The 17,100-nt window shown below is 41.5% G+C and overlaps 2 protein-coding genes across 5 annotated transcripts; one reads left to right on the top strand and one right to left on the bottom strand.

The window, feature by feature from the left end:
- Nucleotides 1-18: 18 nt before the first annotated feature.
- cdc6 (cell division cycle 6 homolog (S. cerevisiae)) lies at nt 19-5,127 on the top strand. Its single transcript, XM_003454088.5, has 12 exons — nt 19-181; nt 1,162-1,545; nt 1,763-2,026; nt 2,115-2,314; nt 2,558-2,706; nt 2,934-3,040; nt 3,170-3,309; nt 3,395-3,495; nt 3,673-3,740; nt 3,846-4,024; nt 4,219-4,359; nt 4,772-5,127. Exons 2-12 carry the CDS (start codon nt 1,173-1,175, stop codon nt 4,862-4,864), a joined length of 1,815 nt encoding a protein of 604 aa, XP_003454136.1. The 5' UTR covers nt 19-181; nt 1,162-1,172; the 3' UTR covers nt 4,865-5,127.
- Nucleotides 5,128-5,950: 823 nt separating this feature from the next.
- On the bottom strand, nt 5,951-16,953 carry ccsapa (centriole, cilia and spindle-associated protein a). 4 transcript variants are annotated; one of them, XM_025908342.1, is made up of 6 exons: nt 16,823-16,932; nt 14,224-14,315; nt 12,383-12,777; nt 10,483-10,835; nt 9,911-10,086; nt 5,951-8,056 (listed from the first exon to the last, which is right to left on the bottom strand). In XM_025908342.1, exons 3-6 carry the CDS (start codon nt 12,747-12,749, stop codon nt 8,020-8,022), a joined length of 933 nt encoding a protein of 310 aa, XP_025764127.1. In that variant the 5' UTR covers nt 12,750-12,777; nt 14,224-14,315; nt 16,823-16,932; the 3' UTR covers nt 5,951-8,019. The 4 variants fall into 4 exon arrangements, with proteins under 4 accessions (XP_025764127.1, XP_025764126.1, XP_025764128.1 ...); XM_025908341.1 differs by lacking the exon at nt 14,224-14,315 and having other exon boundaries at nt 16,823-16,953; XM_025908343.1 differs by lacking the exon at nt 14,224-14,315 and having other exon boundaries at nt 10,483-10,832; nt 16,823-16,953.
- Nucleotides 16,954-17,100: the final 147 nt, after the last annotated feature.

The raw sequence follows: 17,100 nt of genomic DNA, 5'->3' as shown, positions 1-17,100 counted from the left end.
ACTCAGCTGAGCCAATCAGAGGGCAGCGGCGGGAAAGACAGCTGATCTAGAAAGAGTTGCTGGAGATTTGGCAAGTTTGGTTTCAGTCTACCGGCGGACAAGCGCTGTTCGGGAGGCCAGAGAGAAAAGAAAACACGTTTTGCTTTGTACCGAGAGGACTTCTATCAACTTAATTTAAGAGGTACGTTTATTACCAACACGCTCATTTAACTAAAAAAAAAAAATACATTTGATAATGGACGGGCGGAAGAGAGCTGACTTACTGTAGTCTACTCTCCAGAGTCGATTTGCTACTACTCTTAAAAATATCTCAGTTAACTTTACACGCTTGCTTGTATTTGCAAATAAATGCATTCGGAGTCATTTTTAGACAACCAGCATATATTTTAGATTTACAAAACTGTTCGGTCAAAGTGGTAACTCGGATATTTAAAGGCCGAGGCCTTTGTTTGGCGCCATTAGTGGAGCACAATATATTATTTCCTGTTTATAGGTAACTGTTAGCTCAGGAATCACGTAATATAACAAATTTAATTTGCGCTGTTAGTGTAGTAATAAGCGCAATGCTACGATTTTATTTGCGATTTTGAATTTTAACATGAAGTTACGTGATTAATGGCTCGTGTTTGAGTAGCATGTTAGAGCAACTGAACAGCTTTTATAGGACAGCAAATCATGGAGGGACTATATGCGAACAGATCTGTACAACCAATGAACGCAAGGTTTATTTGGGGACACGATTATTTCTGAAATGCCTTTGCCCATTTTTCAAGACCCACAGCAGACAATTCCACTCAAACACGTATAAGTTCCCCGGAAATTCACTTTATGCTATCTAAGATACACGTGAAATTTAGGCTTAGAGGTAATTTCCCTGTGAATCAGTCGAAAGTCTTCTAGCACATGTTTAGCTTTGTTGTTTTTGGTGGTCCTTACACTAAAGTACATGTTTATGTATTTCCAAATGGGAACACGCACTTCAACGGAATCCCATCAGTGTTTAATCTTCACAGATCATATTTATCTGGCCACAGCTCTGTTCATGCATATATAAATATATAAAAAAGGTAAACAAAACATTGGTTAATATTTTTTTAATATTTAAATGACGTCTGAACCATGTGTCATATTTAGGTGCTTAAACATGTTGTCTTCGTTTAGGTTAATCCAAAATGCCCAGCACACGCTCCCAGGGACGAGCTCAGCCCACACTTCAGTTCCCTCGACGTAAATCCTGCAGAGTTTCCTCCCACTCCAAGAAGCCGGAGCCCCAGAAGTCCCCAGCTGTGTCACCAGCCAAACCTGAACCTCAGCCCCATACCCCGGGGCTGACCCGGATCGGACCCCTCCCCCCAAGACGTCCCATTAACTTGTCCACCCCACTGTCCCCCAGACGCTACACAGACCAGCCCGCTCCTCTCTCCTCAACGTGGCCAGTCGCCCTCTCGTCCTCTCTCTCACCCAGACACACTTCGGCACAGCCACCAGCACCTTCCTCCCCTCGTCTCCAAAGCCGGATTCCCCTCAGCCCTCGAAAGCGCACAGGTATTGAACGGTGAATTCAGAAGCTTCAGTTGTTCCACTACTTCATGCAGCTCTGTACACTAATAACTAATAATGGTTCACCTTCAGTACCTCTAGGCTAAAAAATGTGAATTGAATTTAAATGGCAAATCTTCAATTCAGGATTAAAATTTCAGATCCTAAAAAGCCAGCCTTGAGTCATAACAAATAACAACACTTCTCATTTTTCTCCATCAAGGTGATGACAATGGCTGCAACCTTGGCACATCCCTGCAGTGTTCACCTACAAAACAAAGCAAGCTGAGCCTGGCCTCACCACGAAAACTCGGCCTTGATGAGAACTCACCGGTCCAGGCTCGGCGTCAGCTGATCCCATCCTTGGGGCAACAGACGCCCCCTTCCACTGCCAAATCATCTCCGAAACGAGAAGAAACGCCTACTGGGAGCCCCATCCATAAAAATCTGAACAAGAAGCCACCCGTTGCTCGACTGTTTGGAGAAAGTAAGAACTCTAGTTCTTTTTTTTCTTCTTCTTTTTTTGTTCCACACTTATATTATATTACACTACATTATCACCATTTCTTCTCCAGAGTTGAGGTTTCAGAGTGTGAAGCAGGCGCTCCACACTGCCATCCCTGAGCGCCTTATGTCCCGAGAGGCCGAGCGGACCTCCATCCGGTCCTTCCTGGAGGACAAAGTGCTTCAGCATGTCCCCGGCAGCCTCTACATCTCTGGAGCCCCGGGAACAGGCAAGACAGCCTGCCTCAACTGTGTGCTGCAGGAGATGAAGGTGAGCCAAAGGAGTCTGTAGTCTGTCATGTTTAGTGCTTTAGGACACCTGCTGGCGACTTTCAGTTACTGCAGTAAGATTGGAGTTTGAGCAGCACCCCACAGGCTTCATTTCCAGAGTTTGAGGGTCTTAAAGTGGAAGTTTAAAGTCTGAGTGCAGGCTAATAATCTGTTCCCTGATTGTCTACGTAACAGCCAGGGTTGAAGTTTTGTCAGTAACTGATTGCATTTTGTGTCCCTTCAGGCTGAGCTGTCGTCAGTACAGACGGTGATGGTGAACTGCATGAGTCTGAGGAGCTCCCATGCCGTCTTTCCACTGCTGGCTGACAAACTGAAGGCATCTGGCGGCCAGAACGGACTGCAGAGGTTCCTGACAGCCCCGGGGCCCACTGTGTGAGTCAACAAATCCTCATCATACATTTACTTGAAAAAGGAAGTATACAGTAGATGACTAAAGGGTGTGGCTTTTTAGAATTTTAGAGCAAACGATCTACTAAAGATATTCTTTTTAAAAAGTTGCTGGTTGAAAGTCCCTTTTGGGATGTTTTTAAAATATTAACTAATTACTGCCTGCTGAGATACTGATTGGGTCTGTTTGGGGGTTTTTTTTGTCCTTTAAGTCTTCTTGTTCTGGATGAGATGGATCAACTGGACAGCAAAGCCCAGGACGTCCTCTACACAATCTTTGAGTGGCCCTACCTGCCAAAGTCTCGCCTCTGTCTCATCGGTAAGAACTCAACAAATATCCCGAATTCACCAGCTCTCACATCTTTGTGTCTTGTAGACAGAAAGCAGTGTGTTCTGAAAAAAATCTTAGTATCTGTTCTACATGCTGACCACTGTGATGTCTTTGCAGGTATTGCAAACGCTCTGGATCTGACAGACCGGATCCTGCCCAGACTGCAGGCTCGTCCCCAGTGTCGCCCTCTGCTGCTGCACTTCCCTCCTTACAGCCGGGAGGAGCTCACAGCCATTGTACAGGACAGACTTGTACAGGTAAATGTGGTCTGTGTGACTTAGTTTAAGCTGAAACCTTATAGATCACTCTCATTTAATCAGCGCCACGTCTTCTTCTCCTCAGGCGTCGGCTGAAGGGCTCCTCGACGCTTCTGCAGTTCAGTTCTGTGCCAGGAAAGTTTCAGCTGTGTCGGGAGACGCCAGGAAAGCTTTGGACATCTGCAGGTGAATGCTTGGACTTGTATTTTCTTTAACCTTTTAGGGAATCATGTCTCTGTGTTTGCATTTAAATTCTGCACACGTTTAGGCATTTTAGTTGTTTCCGCTCTCGGGAGACCTCGTGCAGATTCTTTGAGTTTCTGTGAAATGTCATTCAAGCGATTTTCCGGTTTCTGATTTCAGGAGAGCAGTTGAGATTGTAGAGTCTGATGAGAGAAAAAAAGCAAGTGATCCAAAGGGTGAAAGTAAAGGTGAGTTGTGAAATGTTTTGAGTTAAAACTGATGATGATGGAAGTCACATGGCAGCTGATTGGTGGAATCTTACCTGGAAACTTCCTGTCCTGGGTGTTCTGCAGCGTCCCGGGTCAGCCTGCCGCAGGTTGCGAGAGTGCTGTCGGAGGTCTACGGCGACCGCATGGCGTCTCAGAGCAGCGGTTCAGAGGGAGAGAGTTTCCCTCTGCAGCAGAAGCTGCTGGTGTGCTGCCTGCTGCTGCTCATCCGCAATGGAAAGAGCAAAGAGATCGGCTTGGGAAAGGTGAGCTGCTGATATTAGTTTAATATAAATCTGTTTCTATTTTCATGTCTTGCTACTTCAGGTAAATACTTGGGATTTGAGGCTGGATTATGAATTTGTAACTGTTCTTTCTTTAAGTCTTATTTTTAGTTGACGTTGACTGTTTAAGGTTGAGTGATGGTGGTGTTTCCTGACTGTGGGCATTTGTGTTTCAGCTCCATGAGGTTTACAGCCGCCTGTGCGCTCAGAGGCACGTGTCTGGAGTGGGTCAGGGCGAGTGTTTGTCGCTCTGCAGTCTGCTGGAGAGTCGAGGAATCTTTGCCCTGAAGAAAGCCAAAGAGGCTCGTCTCACTAAGGTACCTGATGCTTCACGAGGAAATGCTCTGCAGTGCAGTGTTTGACCTCTGTTGCTTAAAAATGAAACTGAAGGGGTTGTTTTAGATGTTTGTTAACCTCAAAAACACACAAAACTCTGCAGGAGTGTCTCTCCAAAGCGGTTTATCTGCTATGAATGCATATTTGGTCATCCTTCATATTCTAGTTATTCTGGACATCTGCTCTCATTAAACGATAAACTGCTGACGTTGAGACATGTTGTGAGATATTTTTAGAGAGGAGATGTTTGTTTATTTTGTTCCATCCTGAGAGATGGTTTCATTAAAGATGTTTCCCACCTTTTTATATTTTATTCATACCGAGTTTTGAGTTTGTTATCAGGGAACAAGACACTGAGGGGAACGTGGCTGATCAAAGTGTCTGTTTCTGCAGGTGTTCCTGAAGATCGAGGAGAAAGATGTCGAAAATGCTCTGAAGGATCGAACGCTGCTGGGCAGCATCCTCGCTGGAGGGCTCCCCTCGTGATCTTGTGATCGTTCCCTCTTTTAAAGACTCATTTTTAAGGTTGCACAATGAGCCAAAGTTTTTTTTTTTTGTTTGTTTGTTTGTTTGTTTGTTTGTTTTTTCTTTTTCTTCAAAGACATTTTTTGTTTCTCATTTTTACTGGGAATTTGTACAGTTTTAATGACGCTCAGTTGAGTTCAGAATGTTGAGCTTACATCAAATGAACTGTTTCAGTTTTGAAACCTGTTTATGCTTTAAATAAAAGTGAAGCTGTTTTAACTGCTGTTGCTTGTGTCACCTGTCTCATTTAGCCCGTGCATTGAAATTCTCCTGCTATATTTGAATTGATAACTGAGGACAAATGTTCATTCACTGAAATCAGTTGAGTCTGTAGATGTTGTTCCAAAGGCATTTTGAAAGATTTTAGGTAAAGTTACTCAGCTCGGGTGTAAGAAGTTGAATAATGTGATGTGTAGAATCTGAATAATGGATAACATGGAGAACAAGATTTTATTTATTTCATACTTCCATTTATATTATGGAATATTGCATATACTTCCAGCGTAAACATGAAGAACGGTCTGCACAGATTTCCTTTTTTTGTTCCTTAAAGATGCTGTTAGTTTTCACTGAGACCTTACATCTTCGTCCACAAATCAGCAGAATAAAGCTCAAAGTTGTGGAGCCCCTGAATACACCGATGCTTAAAAGATATGTTTCTATCCCAGTACACAGATATTTCAGCAGCTGGAAATAAAATGGGTGGATTGGGTCACAGTTGCTCCATTAATAAGAGCTCTATAAACCCAGAATGTTAATTCAAAGCAAAAGTCCATATTCAGCTTGGTTAAATGTAAAGTGGGAACACTGGCTTCATGGCTGAAGGTGAACTCTCTTCCTTCTAGAGCTCAAGAGTCAGAAAGTGCGTTTTCCCTGAACCTAAATATTAGAAAGGATCCAAACAGTGATATTTTACTCAGCGAATATTAAGTTGTAAAACAAATGAAATCAAGAAAATGACATAAGCACTGTTTTCAGCCGTGCAACCTGGAGAAATGCAGGTGAAATTACAAGACTTGGTTAACAAACCACGAAGGCACACAAATCAACTCTTCAAATCAGATTTTATTCAAATAATTTATTCACAGCAATGCATTACAGTGAATGAAAATATAACCTGTGCATGTTTCTAAATACAAATACAGTGGGCAAAATATGTCAACAGGATTAAATACTCAGACATATGATACACATTTCTTCGTATCTGTTGCTGGTAAACCACACAAGAAAGCGACATTTTCTCCTACACCAAGTCCACCTACATCCACTCTATATGACCGCTTATCTTAAGTGTTACATATTTAGGTTTTTTTCACTTTCAAATCACCTCAAATAATTTCTAGTGATTGTCTCGACATTCATATGTTTCAAATGCGTTATGAAGATAAATAACCAAAGCATGACCTTTGCATCCACAGCAGCTCTACAGGTACGTTTACCCACTCTCACTCTGAGGTCTTTAACAGCTGTGTTTACAATCACTCGGTTTCTGAGTGCCCTCAGTTTTAACAACATCACATTATGCCTCGTGTTATATGTGATAGCTGCTGTTCTCAGTGATGCTGAAAATGATGTTAACTGTTCACGCTGACCGACAAAGAGAACACATTCAGGTTGAAGCAACGCAGAAACAAACGCTCATGTACTTTAGATAGAACATGTTTTGAGCACATGGATGAAGCTTTACAACTTTCTGAACTCTGATATCTGAACCCTGTGCACTCATACTATATTTTGTTTTTATTTTGGCTAGTTTTTAGTAAACCCAGGCTTTGGGGTATGATATTTACTGGATGTGACAGATTTGTTTCAAGTTCAGAGGGGGATGTTTTCATTTTTCTCACAGCTCTAACAGAATTAGTCAATTGACAAACATATTAATTGCGAAACCATACTTGCTACTCTTACACAACAAAACATTTAGTCACGAGTGAGTCTTTTTTTTTTACCATTAGTGCTTTTACTTCAGTAAAGTGTGTGGACATCTTCGTCGCCACCTACAGCACAAACACTGGTTTTTAAAGTTGGACGTGTTAGAAAATACTAGAGTCTTCCTGTGGTGTCAGGACAAACACGAAGAGCTGTGAACATTCAGGGTGAAGAGGTTCGGTTGGTGTGAAAACGACAAGCATTCTCAGCGAATTTGAGTGCAAAACTGTAAACTTGGTACATAATGACGATTAGCCCTCAGTTTGAGTCATGAGACACAGCCATGACCTCACAGTGTATTTACAATCTTGAGTTAAAATCAGCAAATAACAGACGCCACAAACTCAGAATGCTTTAACACGTGCGCTTTTCTTCATGCTGATGGAAACATGTAGGTCTCTGTTTCAGCCCTGGTGGACCAGGACACTGCAGAAACGCCTGGATTTAAACTGGAATTCTGATACGTTCTGGCTGTCTTTAAAAAAATAAGAGTGACAGCAGTAGAGCGATACTTCTTAATGACTGCTCCTCATTTCACTTAAAAGTTTTAGAAGCATCTAGTTTTGCGTAATTACCCTAAAAGCTTTTTTCCTGTGGAGTATTCACTGCACACTGTGTCAAAATCGCAGGTTATTTCTGATTAAAAATCAATTTAAAAAAAAGAAGCTGCCCAAAGTGAAAACACACCAACTACACTCTGCAATAAACATACTGTATGCTTAACAGTTACCTGATCTATTTAGATCTATTACAATGATTACAATTTAATATACTAACCTTTTCTGTAAAAATACCTTAGATTTGAGCTTTATTTGACATATCATGTGTTTCTAACTTCTTTTAATCTAAGCTCAACTCCTCATATCCAAAATACACAGATATCAAAAATTCCAGTTTGGGCCTTTCTCCGATCAAACTCTCTGAGGTGTAAATACACAGCTGGCTTCATGAGAGAGAACTGAAAAACAGAATTTGTGTTGGAAATGAGCTCTAAATGAAAGCAGATCAGTTGAGCTTTCTTTCATGCTGAGAAACTAAATACATTCAAAAGTGATGTGGATGTGGGGTTTTTTTTGTAGATATATGTATAGAAAATCTAAGAAAGAGTCATTTTATTGTTCATTCTCATACAAAAAACCCCACCAGAGAAACACAGTTCAGTCAATTTCATCTGAAAGTGTTCAGAATCAGAAATCTGAACTGTTCCTGCAGATCCAATCGTTACTGTCGTAGGGAAAAACAACAACAAAAAAAGAAAATTAAAGAAAGGTGATGGTTAATAACTGTACTTTTGCATAAATGGGCTTTAGTCTGAAATTTAAGGATAGTATTTTTCTTTCTCTCTCGACAGCAGCGATTCGCTCTGACAGGATGCTGGAGCAAAAAAACACTGTTCCTGTTGTCTCGTTAGTTTATCATAAATAATCCCGTGTAATGTGGCATCAAGTGAAGACGTGGGAAAGGCTATACCATACCATCACAAGTCATAATAAATGTTCTGTACACCTATTGCATAGATGAAATTAACTAATAAGAGCATTGGTGGACCTGCCCTGCCCTGGCAAATTTTTGGGAGGTTTTCTGCACTTTGAACAAGGCTACCGGCCTGAAACTAGCTCTCAACCCCCTACTTGCTCTCTTTGGTAAAGCGGGAGAGGATGATAAGGATATTCCCAGAGCAAAGCGCAGGGTGCTGTCCTTTGGTTCCCTCTTGGCTAGGCGTGCTATTTTGACGAGGTGGAAGGCTGCTGCCCCGCCCTCCCATGTTCGGTGGCTTGCTGATCTCATGTCGTGTCTCAGTTTGGAAAAGATCCACTGCTCCATCCAGAACCAAAAGGGCACATTTGATAAAATTTGGGGTCTCTTTCTGGAAAACTTCTCTAAACTTCAACTTAAGGATGTTCCAGCTGACTAACGGATGTGCTTCTCCATAGTGGTCGGATGTCTGTCTGTCTTAACGGGAACGTGAAGCTCAGTGATGGTGTAGCTAACTTCTGTGTGGTTCTTATGGAAAGGGCTAGTTAATACCATCATCCCTCCCGGGTTGTGGCTTTTGTTATTTTGTTGGGGGGGGTGGGGGGTTCATTTATTTTCTCTCTTTTTGTTATTTTTCTGTTTTTGTTTTTTTGTGTGTGTTTTTTCTTTTTTCTCGTTGCTTGTTTGGTAAATAATAAAGAGAGGAAAACAATGTTCCAACATGAGAAGTTCTGTTTTGTATTCATTGTAAACAGTTTGTGTTTTCCGTCTTCTTTTTTTTCTTTGTAAACTATATCCACAAATACTCAATAAAAATATTTTAAAAAAAGAACGTTGGAGCATTTTAGCGCTTAAAGCTGCAGCTTCTGACCACTTGGGGGCGCCATAAACAACTGCGAGCTGTGTCCATCCTCTGCTACAGTTGCTTTTAAGAGCTTTTTGTCTCCATCAGGAAGCCAAAGCAGCAAGGTTGTGAATGCAGATAAACGTTGATGTAAGGGCACATCTTACATCAAACATCTTCCAAAGGACGCTGCAGTCTAGCTGATAACTCTGCTGCTCAATGATCAGACACACTCGTGTAACACTGTTCCTTTCTCATATGAGGAGTGAGACCCTCCTGGCTGAAGTGCTAATTCACCCAGTAACTGAGAGAAGTTATCTAAGATCCCAGACAGAAGGGAATTAAATTAATTTCAAGTTAATTAGATTTGTTTCGCGTCATTTCATTACTGAAATCCCAAAGATATATGTAAAAATAGTTCCAAATCTGTTAAAAGAATCTAATCTCTGATCTTTATTATAAAATGTTTAAAGGTACTTTTTGTAATTACACATGTACAGAAAGCTAAAATTTTAAACTTGATGTTCATAAACTATTTAGAACTTTATCAACTGGATCTAAATCAGTAGCTCTTCCCACTTCTTCACTTTATTTGTTATTTCTCTGTCAACTAAGGAGACAATGCAGTGAGCGGTGTTTGCTTGTGGCAACACGGTTCTCTTTCTGTATTGTTAATTAAAATGAGAAATGATTTCCTCCTGATATTTGCATGTAAGGAAACTTAGTATTTAGGGATTCTAGGTGGATCCCATCTCTACCTAAGCCGGGCGGAGAAACAGCGCATGTACTCTGTCATCCAGCGGTCGTCCACCACCATCAGCTGCGAGCGTCTTATCTTTTCCAGGTCAGCCGATCGAGCCCGCCGGCGGTCCAGCCTGGAGCTCCGCTTGTCAGACTCCCTGCGGGTCTGAACGCAGGCATCAGAAGTGTGACTCTGTGAGGAGAAACCAGAGAGAGGAGTCATTTCCGAAAGCTACACCGGCGTTTTATTATTCATGTTTGCCGCGTGTTCGGTGACACGGTTTCACTTCTCTGCTGTCCTGTGAATGAGGTCGAGCTGCTCTGCAGGACCCCTGCACTACCAAGGACGGGCCTGAAGAAAAAGGCTGGTAATGTGCTACGTGTTTTTTTCTAGTTAGCAAGTCTGTCTCTTGAAATATAATGGTGTTTTAAATCTTAACGTATAACTTAAAAACAGTCAAATTATTGATTATTGATTCTGAAAAGTTGCTAGTGGTCATAAGAGTAAAGTATATTTGTTGTTGCCATGAGCACTGAGCTTTAAAGGCTCTGAAAGTGCTGCAATATCTCAACTGAGATTAGCGCTCACATCATTGGTTGTCCTCTTGACCTCCATCTGTCTCTCGCTCCAGTCCAGCCGGCTGGATGGTCTCTGGTTCTCCTTCTCCTTGGTGCTGATCACCGGCGTGCTCTTTGCTCTCGGCGGTTTACGGATCACGGCTGGTTTGTCATCTTGGGAACTGTCCAGGTGCGGCTGCTCAGAGCGTGGCGTGTGGCGGCGGCGTTGCCGTCGGGATACTGGGTTTACTGGCTCCCCATCAGAAGACGCCGAGTCGGCTGGCCCGTTGTCTGTGGGTGTGTCGTCTGAGGGTGCGCTGTTTGTTGGAGCCACCGCCACAGAACTGCCACCGGCCTCATTCACACCATTTTCTACAACTGCTGCTTCACAAGAACACAGGAAACAGTGAAATCGTTTATATATCCTCTGAGATCTGCTGACTGAACAAACAGATTAAATAACTAAGCCAATATACCAATTAACCACTCGATGGAGCTGAATGGCTCCACAGTGACCCTGCAGAGCGCTGCTGTGTCTGAATCTATATGAAATTATTTGTGACTGGAAATTCAGAGATGAGCAGGCTTCCTGACACTCTCCTGTCTGAAATGCAGACATTACAAATGTCAAAGGCACACAATGGATCCTTTATCTTTAAGCTCAGTGTCTCAGCAAAAACAGTCCCATCTGACTGCTGAACTTTCAGTCCAAATATTTATAGCACTGCTGTCTCTTGAGGTAAACCAGCCTTTGTGCTTCGTACTGTCAGAGTGATGCTTACAAAGGGTTCACAAAAAATACCATCTGTTAGATTTTTACAAACTGTTTCTGAAGACTAAAAAAGAAAAGGTGAAATTGAACCACAAATGCAAACATGGTCACTTTCTTCTCCTACAGTTAGTTTTGTGCATTTCAGGACAAAATACACTGCATTTAAGTTAATGTAGTATCATTAACCAGGACTACAACTTAAGTTTATTCACCTGATGATTGACTTAAACAATTATTTTTGACTAAACTGTCAGAAGAGTAAAACAAGGTTAGCTCTGTGAGGCTGCACTGAGACAGAGCAGGGCTTTGAGCCACATGTCAACATCCTTGCAACAATGAAGCTAAGCACCTCATGTTTAGCAGGTCCAATGTGTACCATAAGCATCATGCTGCTTGCTGACAAGTACAGCCGAGGATCAAAAAATGTTTAGCCCTGATGGTATAGCAGTACCTGAGAGGGACATGGGCGATGTCACCTGATGGGTTTGTTTTCTTATTTTGAGAAGAGACCATGTTTGTATGAGAGACTGGGAATGCTGTTATGTCTTAATGCTAGAAGGCTTGATTAGGAAACTGAGCCCTAAATTGTACAATTATGATGCAGAGACAAAAACAATAAAAGACTAATTAAATACTAGAATGTAACTGAAACTTCTATGGCAAGGTCAAATGGCCACGCCTACATTTCAGCCTTGCCATTGTTCAAAAGAATTATCTATCTAAAAAAAGTTTCCCCACTATATAGTTGAAAAAACTGATCAATGGACCATGGAGTAAAAAATCATTTGAGAGCTGTGAAGTTTTAACATTTTAACACAAGTATAGACACTAACTCACTTTTGGAGCCAGCCTCAAGTGGCCACTTCCGGAACTGCAGTTTTTGCCGCTTCATGATTGACATGGTCATTATCAGAGCTACTGCTAGTCAATTATTTGGTTAGTTAATTGAAAGAATATTAATCAGAAACTGCAATTCTCTGGAAAATGTACACTTGCTATGACACAAAGTCTCGGAAACCAAATTGATGTCTTGTCCAAAGCAGAAATTTTTACGATTTGTTTAAAACATTTGCCAGGGAGAGAAGCAGCGCCTAATCACATTTAAGAAACTTAATCAAGCATATGTTTAGAATTTCTGCTTGGTGACCCGTTCTCTTACCTGTGGTTTGTGCCACATCTACAACCGCAGCGTCCCGGTCCCCCACGTCAGTCTCTCCATCCTTGTACGGTGGCTTTTGCACAGGACTGGTCTTTGACTCCAACAACCTCTGCTTGACCTCCAAGGATATGGGCGGCAGCGGGAGAGACAGAGGAACCACTTTGTTCCTGGTCAGCCTTGGTGTTGACCAGCCGCTGGAGTCAGAGCCGCTGTCCCAGCCCTCCCAGAACCAGGGCTTGTGGGAATGTTCTATCACCCGGCGAGACAGACGGTACTTCACAGAGTCCTCATAGCATTTAGAAAACGTCTCCCATTTGGGGTCCCTGAACTTCTTCATATATTCTGTCCTCACTTTCTTGGTCACCATGGTTCTTGTTATTGCCTGGTGCCAATCACTGCAAGGCGACATAAAATACAGTTTGAAACAAATTTGCAATCTTTTCTTTGGTCGTCGTCTTCTTCTTCTTGTTGCTCCCATTAGAAGTCACCACTGAGAGTCTCTTCCTATCAGTAGCATCCTTTGCTTTCACACTAATCCTCTGCATGTCCTTCGCTACATCTATGAATCTTTTCTTTGGTCTTCCTCTTTTCCTGCCTGGCAGCTTCATATTCAACATTCGTTGTTGTTGTTAATAATCCTAACACATAGTGAAAAATCCACTAAACATTATGAAGATGCAGTTAACTATGGCAACTACGAGTAAACAAACAAGGTATATTCTCTATCAGAGGAAGTAAAACACTTTCCCTTTACTTGTTTACTGATGCTGTGAAGTGTAACCCTGACATTCTACCCAACATCACACGATTTATATCATCATCTTATCAACAACCTCTCACATTATACTGGACGAGAGCTGAAGCCCTACAAAATTTTGGTATTTACCTGATTTTTATTACATTTTGGTATTGACTCGGCCTGAATATTATCCCTTACACTGTCAGCGAGTCAACGTCAGTGATACTGAGGTGAGTTGTTGAGGATATCTGTGATTTTCTGTCAATAAGCACTGCTGTTTTTGTCTCTGTTAGCTCCTGTTCACCGCTATTCACGGGCTGTTAGTGAAATTTTGTTTCAAGTGTTTCAAGTGGACCTAACGTGGGCAGACTCGCACTGAGCAAATAAACTCCTGCGACGTGAGAATGAAATCAAACTGCTGAAGGAGGAAGAGGATGGGATGGAGAGAGATGACAAGGAGAGATTAGTGGTGGAGGAGGCAGATGAAGAAGATGAGAAAGAAAAAACAAAAGAGATCATGAATCCTGGTCACTCCTGAATAAATATGTCATAAAATTATTTAAAGCATAATGAAATGATGATTTTTCACACTATAAAAAAAATAAAAATAAAAAGCAACTCCGCTGCAAAGCATTCTTTAACTTTTGCAGTGTTCATACTAATGTTAAAAGTCTGCTGTTTGTTGTTCTTCTAGGTGGCTGCACTTTCAAAGAAACAATTACTGACAAGAATTTAACCAATGAGCATCAAGATCCATGCCCCAGTTTTCAGAAGCAGCTACACTGAGTTTTTTCTCTCCCCTCAAAGCAGACATCCTGTAGGGAAAGTTCCTTTCCTGGGGAACATACAGAAATATCTGGGCTGCTCTACAAAGTCCTGCTAGTTTCTAGATGGTGTTATAGTAAATGGACCAGTTTCTATAGAGCTTTATATAACACACCTCATTCACTTCATAGAAGCACTTCTTCTATGCTGAAAGTGCTTTCTAACATTCACACAAATTCGTACTCCGATGGATGTATCGGAGATTAACTTGTGGTTAGTATCTTCCCAAAGGATATTTGGAATGCAGACCGGAGCAGCCAGGGATCAAACCACCAACCTGGCGATTAGTAGATGATCTGCTCCACCTCCTGAGCTACGGCCACCGCAGATGGCTAGTGGTGACTGTCCGAATGGTAAACAGAACAAAACCTGGGTGAAGATGAAGTGGAATGAGAACTACTGTTGAGAGTGGGAGGCTTTATCTTGATTGAGAAATCAAGTCCATGAAACTTTTAAGGCTCAATACAAAAAACATGATTGCAAAATAACTAGTTTTAAACCTTCAACTAAAACCCCATTGACTGTATTTACCCCTCTTTAGACTCACCCGTGTTTGCTGCAGGTATGCTTCCATGTAAAATATGATGGCTGCTGTCAGCCATCAGCAGGCTTTATAATACCAGTCTCATACCAGACTGGTTAAATTATAAGTAAACAGTTCATCTGTGTATTGTAGTACAACTTCTGGACATTTTTGTCTGTAAGATGTGTGGATGGAGCTAGTTTTTTTCCCAGTAAAGATTTTAAAGGTGATCATAGCAACAGCGCTGCTGCTTTGGATGCTAGGAACACGTTTTATTTCACTCCACCTGAGCTCAGCGTCTCAGTAGGAACTCCACTTCTTTGCCCTTCGCAGTGTGTAAACACACTCAAGATCCACATTAAAACATTCACGTTTACATTGTTTAACACATCTGTGCACTACAGAGCCAGGCACTGAACGAAGCATCAAAGCAAAAGATTTATGCAAACTATTTGAATTACTCGATGAATCATTGCAGCCCTACAGCCAACAACAGAATGTAAAGATGCAAAAACTCTAACTTTATATCCCAAATATGCATTATTTGCTTGGGTGTACTTTCTAAACAATATCAAATGTGTACCAGAAGAGGCTGATTAGAGTAAAGGGAACCTCTGTTTACCAGGCAAGTAACCGTCAACACATTTTTATTTACAAGAATGTGGATAGTAGGTACACCAACAGCAACAAGCATCCAAAAACATTGAGTTGAATTTTGCAGAAGGCAATTACAAAAAGTACCTTTGAGGATTATTCCATTGTTGATAGAATAATAATGTTTTAATCCACTTCACTAAAAGGTAAATTAAAAGCTGCATCCCAATTATCTATTTGGCATTTCTTTTTCTTTTACTTTCCACGTCAGCTCAGAGCTCTGGTGGATATTAACCCTGTGCTGCATCACAGTGTCACATTTCACTGTGGTTCAGATTTCCATTAAGAGGTTTTGATCAGTCTGTTCTTCTGCTGCTACATTAACAAAGCTGTCACTGTGTTTTCTGAATAGTGCCCATTAGCAGAAGGACAGAGGGACAACTATAAACATTTGCTTTAATGACAAAGAGACTTAAATTTACAACAGCCATTATACATGGATATACAATGTATGATACTATGTACGTAATACATCCAGAATTGAATTCAAGTAGCTAGATGCCAAACAGTCAGCACCAGATACTTGAGGCTCAGTTCAACCCAGGTGGAATGAACCTCAGAGAGCCTCCTGAGGGACTGGTAATGAGTCAGGACAGGCGGCAGTTTGGCTTGAACGCATTAACACATAAAATAATTGAGTCCAACAAAATGAATGCACAATAATAATATTGTCTTTCATGTATCAAAGCATTTTTTTCCTGTCAAAAACTGCAAAACAGCCATGATACCATCATCCACCCATCCACGTCTGCAGGTAGTTGCTGTTAGCCACAGATCAGGGAAAACCATTAGAGGTTAGCATCTGACTGGACCTTTAATAACCATGTATGCAAAAACTGATATTTTCCCTGTGACTTCTTTTTAATGCATCATATGAACACAAAACATTTATAACATATGAAACGCTTTAACTCTTGATTTCATCTAAAGCTCTGGCCATATTCAGTAAAAATATATAGATAACGTATCGGATAACATAAAACCTATTGAGTGTTTACATTTTCTGTAACCTGCAAAACCTGGTGACGTACCTCTGCCAGGTGTAGTCTACCTGTAAGCCCCGCCCACCTCGCTCCACATCAGATTACCCTGAGAGCAGGGAGGATTGAGGCTTACTACAGCTTTACAACTGGCTGTACTACAGCCATTACTCACTCACACCACACGACCAGTAACATCCAGTCTATTTTAGTCTACACGCCTACATGCACTTTCCTTTTCTTTCTATACATTAACACTTGTTGTTACTCATAGTAAAAATAAACCAATATTTGATTTTTTAAGCTGGCCTGTATCCGATCTGAGGACAAAACCTGTTCAGTGTATATTATCATGCCACTGTCTGATTACTGCATATCTCCCGATGTGTTTTTCTGTAACTGAAACACACTGTCTTGTTATAAAGCCTTTCATTCTGTCAGTCACACCCCAGCTCACAGCATTTTTAAAGATTTTAGTCTGTAAACACACAGCAGAGCAAAACGTTGCAGCTCCGATGTATTTTGAAGTTAATAAACGCAATGAAGTGTGTAAACCTGAGGTTTGAAATGCCAAACCGAGTGAAAACAGGCTACTGCCATGTTCACAGCCGCTCTCCTCACCTGCCCGCTGCGTTCAGCTTCGTTTGTAAACACGGGGTCATTTAAATGCTCAGACTAAAGTCTGATTGGGTATTAAAGTCAGGAATATATCTACTCACCAAGTTTGTGTACCAGGGGGGCTCCGTTTGATTTAAACCCCGTCTCTCAGACGGCGAGCATCGCTCTGCTTACTGACACCAAACACCGAGCTCAGTTAGAAAGCTAGCAGCAATAATACATACAACTTCCGGCTTTGGTTTTCAAACAAGTGCTTTAAAACATCCCAGGGACATGATTAATCAAGAGGATATTCAAGATAAAATCTTCTACTTTGCTCATATTATAGCTTTCAGGTTGATAACAGGCAAAAACCATTCAGTTTAGATGGTCGGAAGCT

The sequence above is a fragment of the Oreochromis niloticus genome, linkage group LG6, assembly GCF_001858045.2.
Source record: "Oreochromis niloticus isolate F11D_XX linkage group LG6, O_niloticus_UMD_NMBU, whole genome shotgun sequence".
In the NCBI taxonomy this organism is placed as follows: Eukaryota; Metazoa; Chordata; class Actinopteri; order Cichliformes; family Cichlidae; genus Oreochromis; species Oreochromis niloticus.
This window is presented reverse-complemented; position numbering and strand designations above follow the sequence as displayed.

Coding starts and splice junctions, on each gene's coding strand:
- ccsapa (XM_025908341.1), bottom strand. CDS start 12,749: ATGGTGACCAAGAAAGTGAGGACAGAATATATGAAGAAGTTCAGGGAC. Junction 10,836..12,382: donor AGATGTGGCACAAACCACAG/GTAAGAGAACGG, acceptor GTTCTTGTGAAG/CAGCAGTTGTAGAAAATGGT. Junction 10,087..10,482: donor TCAAGAGGACAACCAATGAT/GTGAGCGCTAAT, acceptor TTCTCCTCACAG/AGTCACACTTCTGATGCCTG.
- cdc6 (XM_003454088.5), top strand. CDS start 1,173: ATGCCCAGCACACGCTCCCAGGGACGAGCTCAGCCCACACTTCAGTTC. Junction 1,546..1,762: donor CAGCCCTCGAAAGCGCACAG/GTATTGAACGGT, acceptor TTCTCCATCAAG/GTGATGACAATGGCTGCAAC. Junction 4,360..4,771: donor AAGAGGCTCGTCTCACTAAG/GTACCTGATGCT, acceptor CTGTTTCTGCAG/GTGTTCCTGAAGATCGAGGA.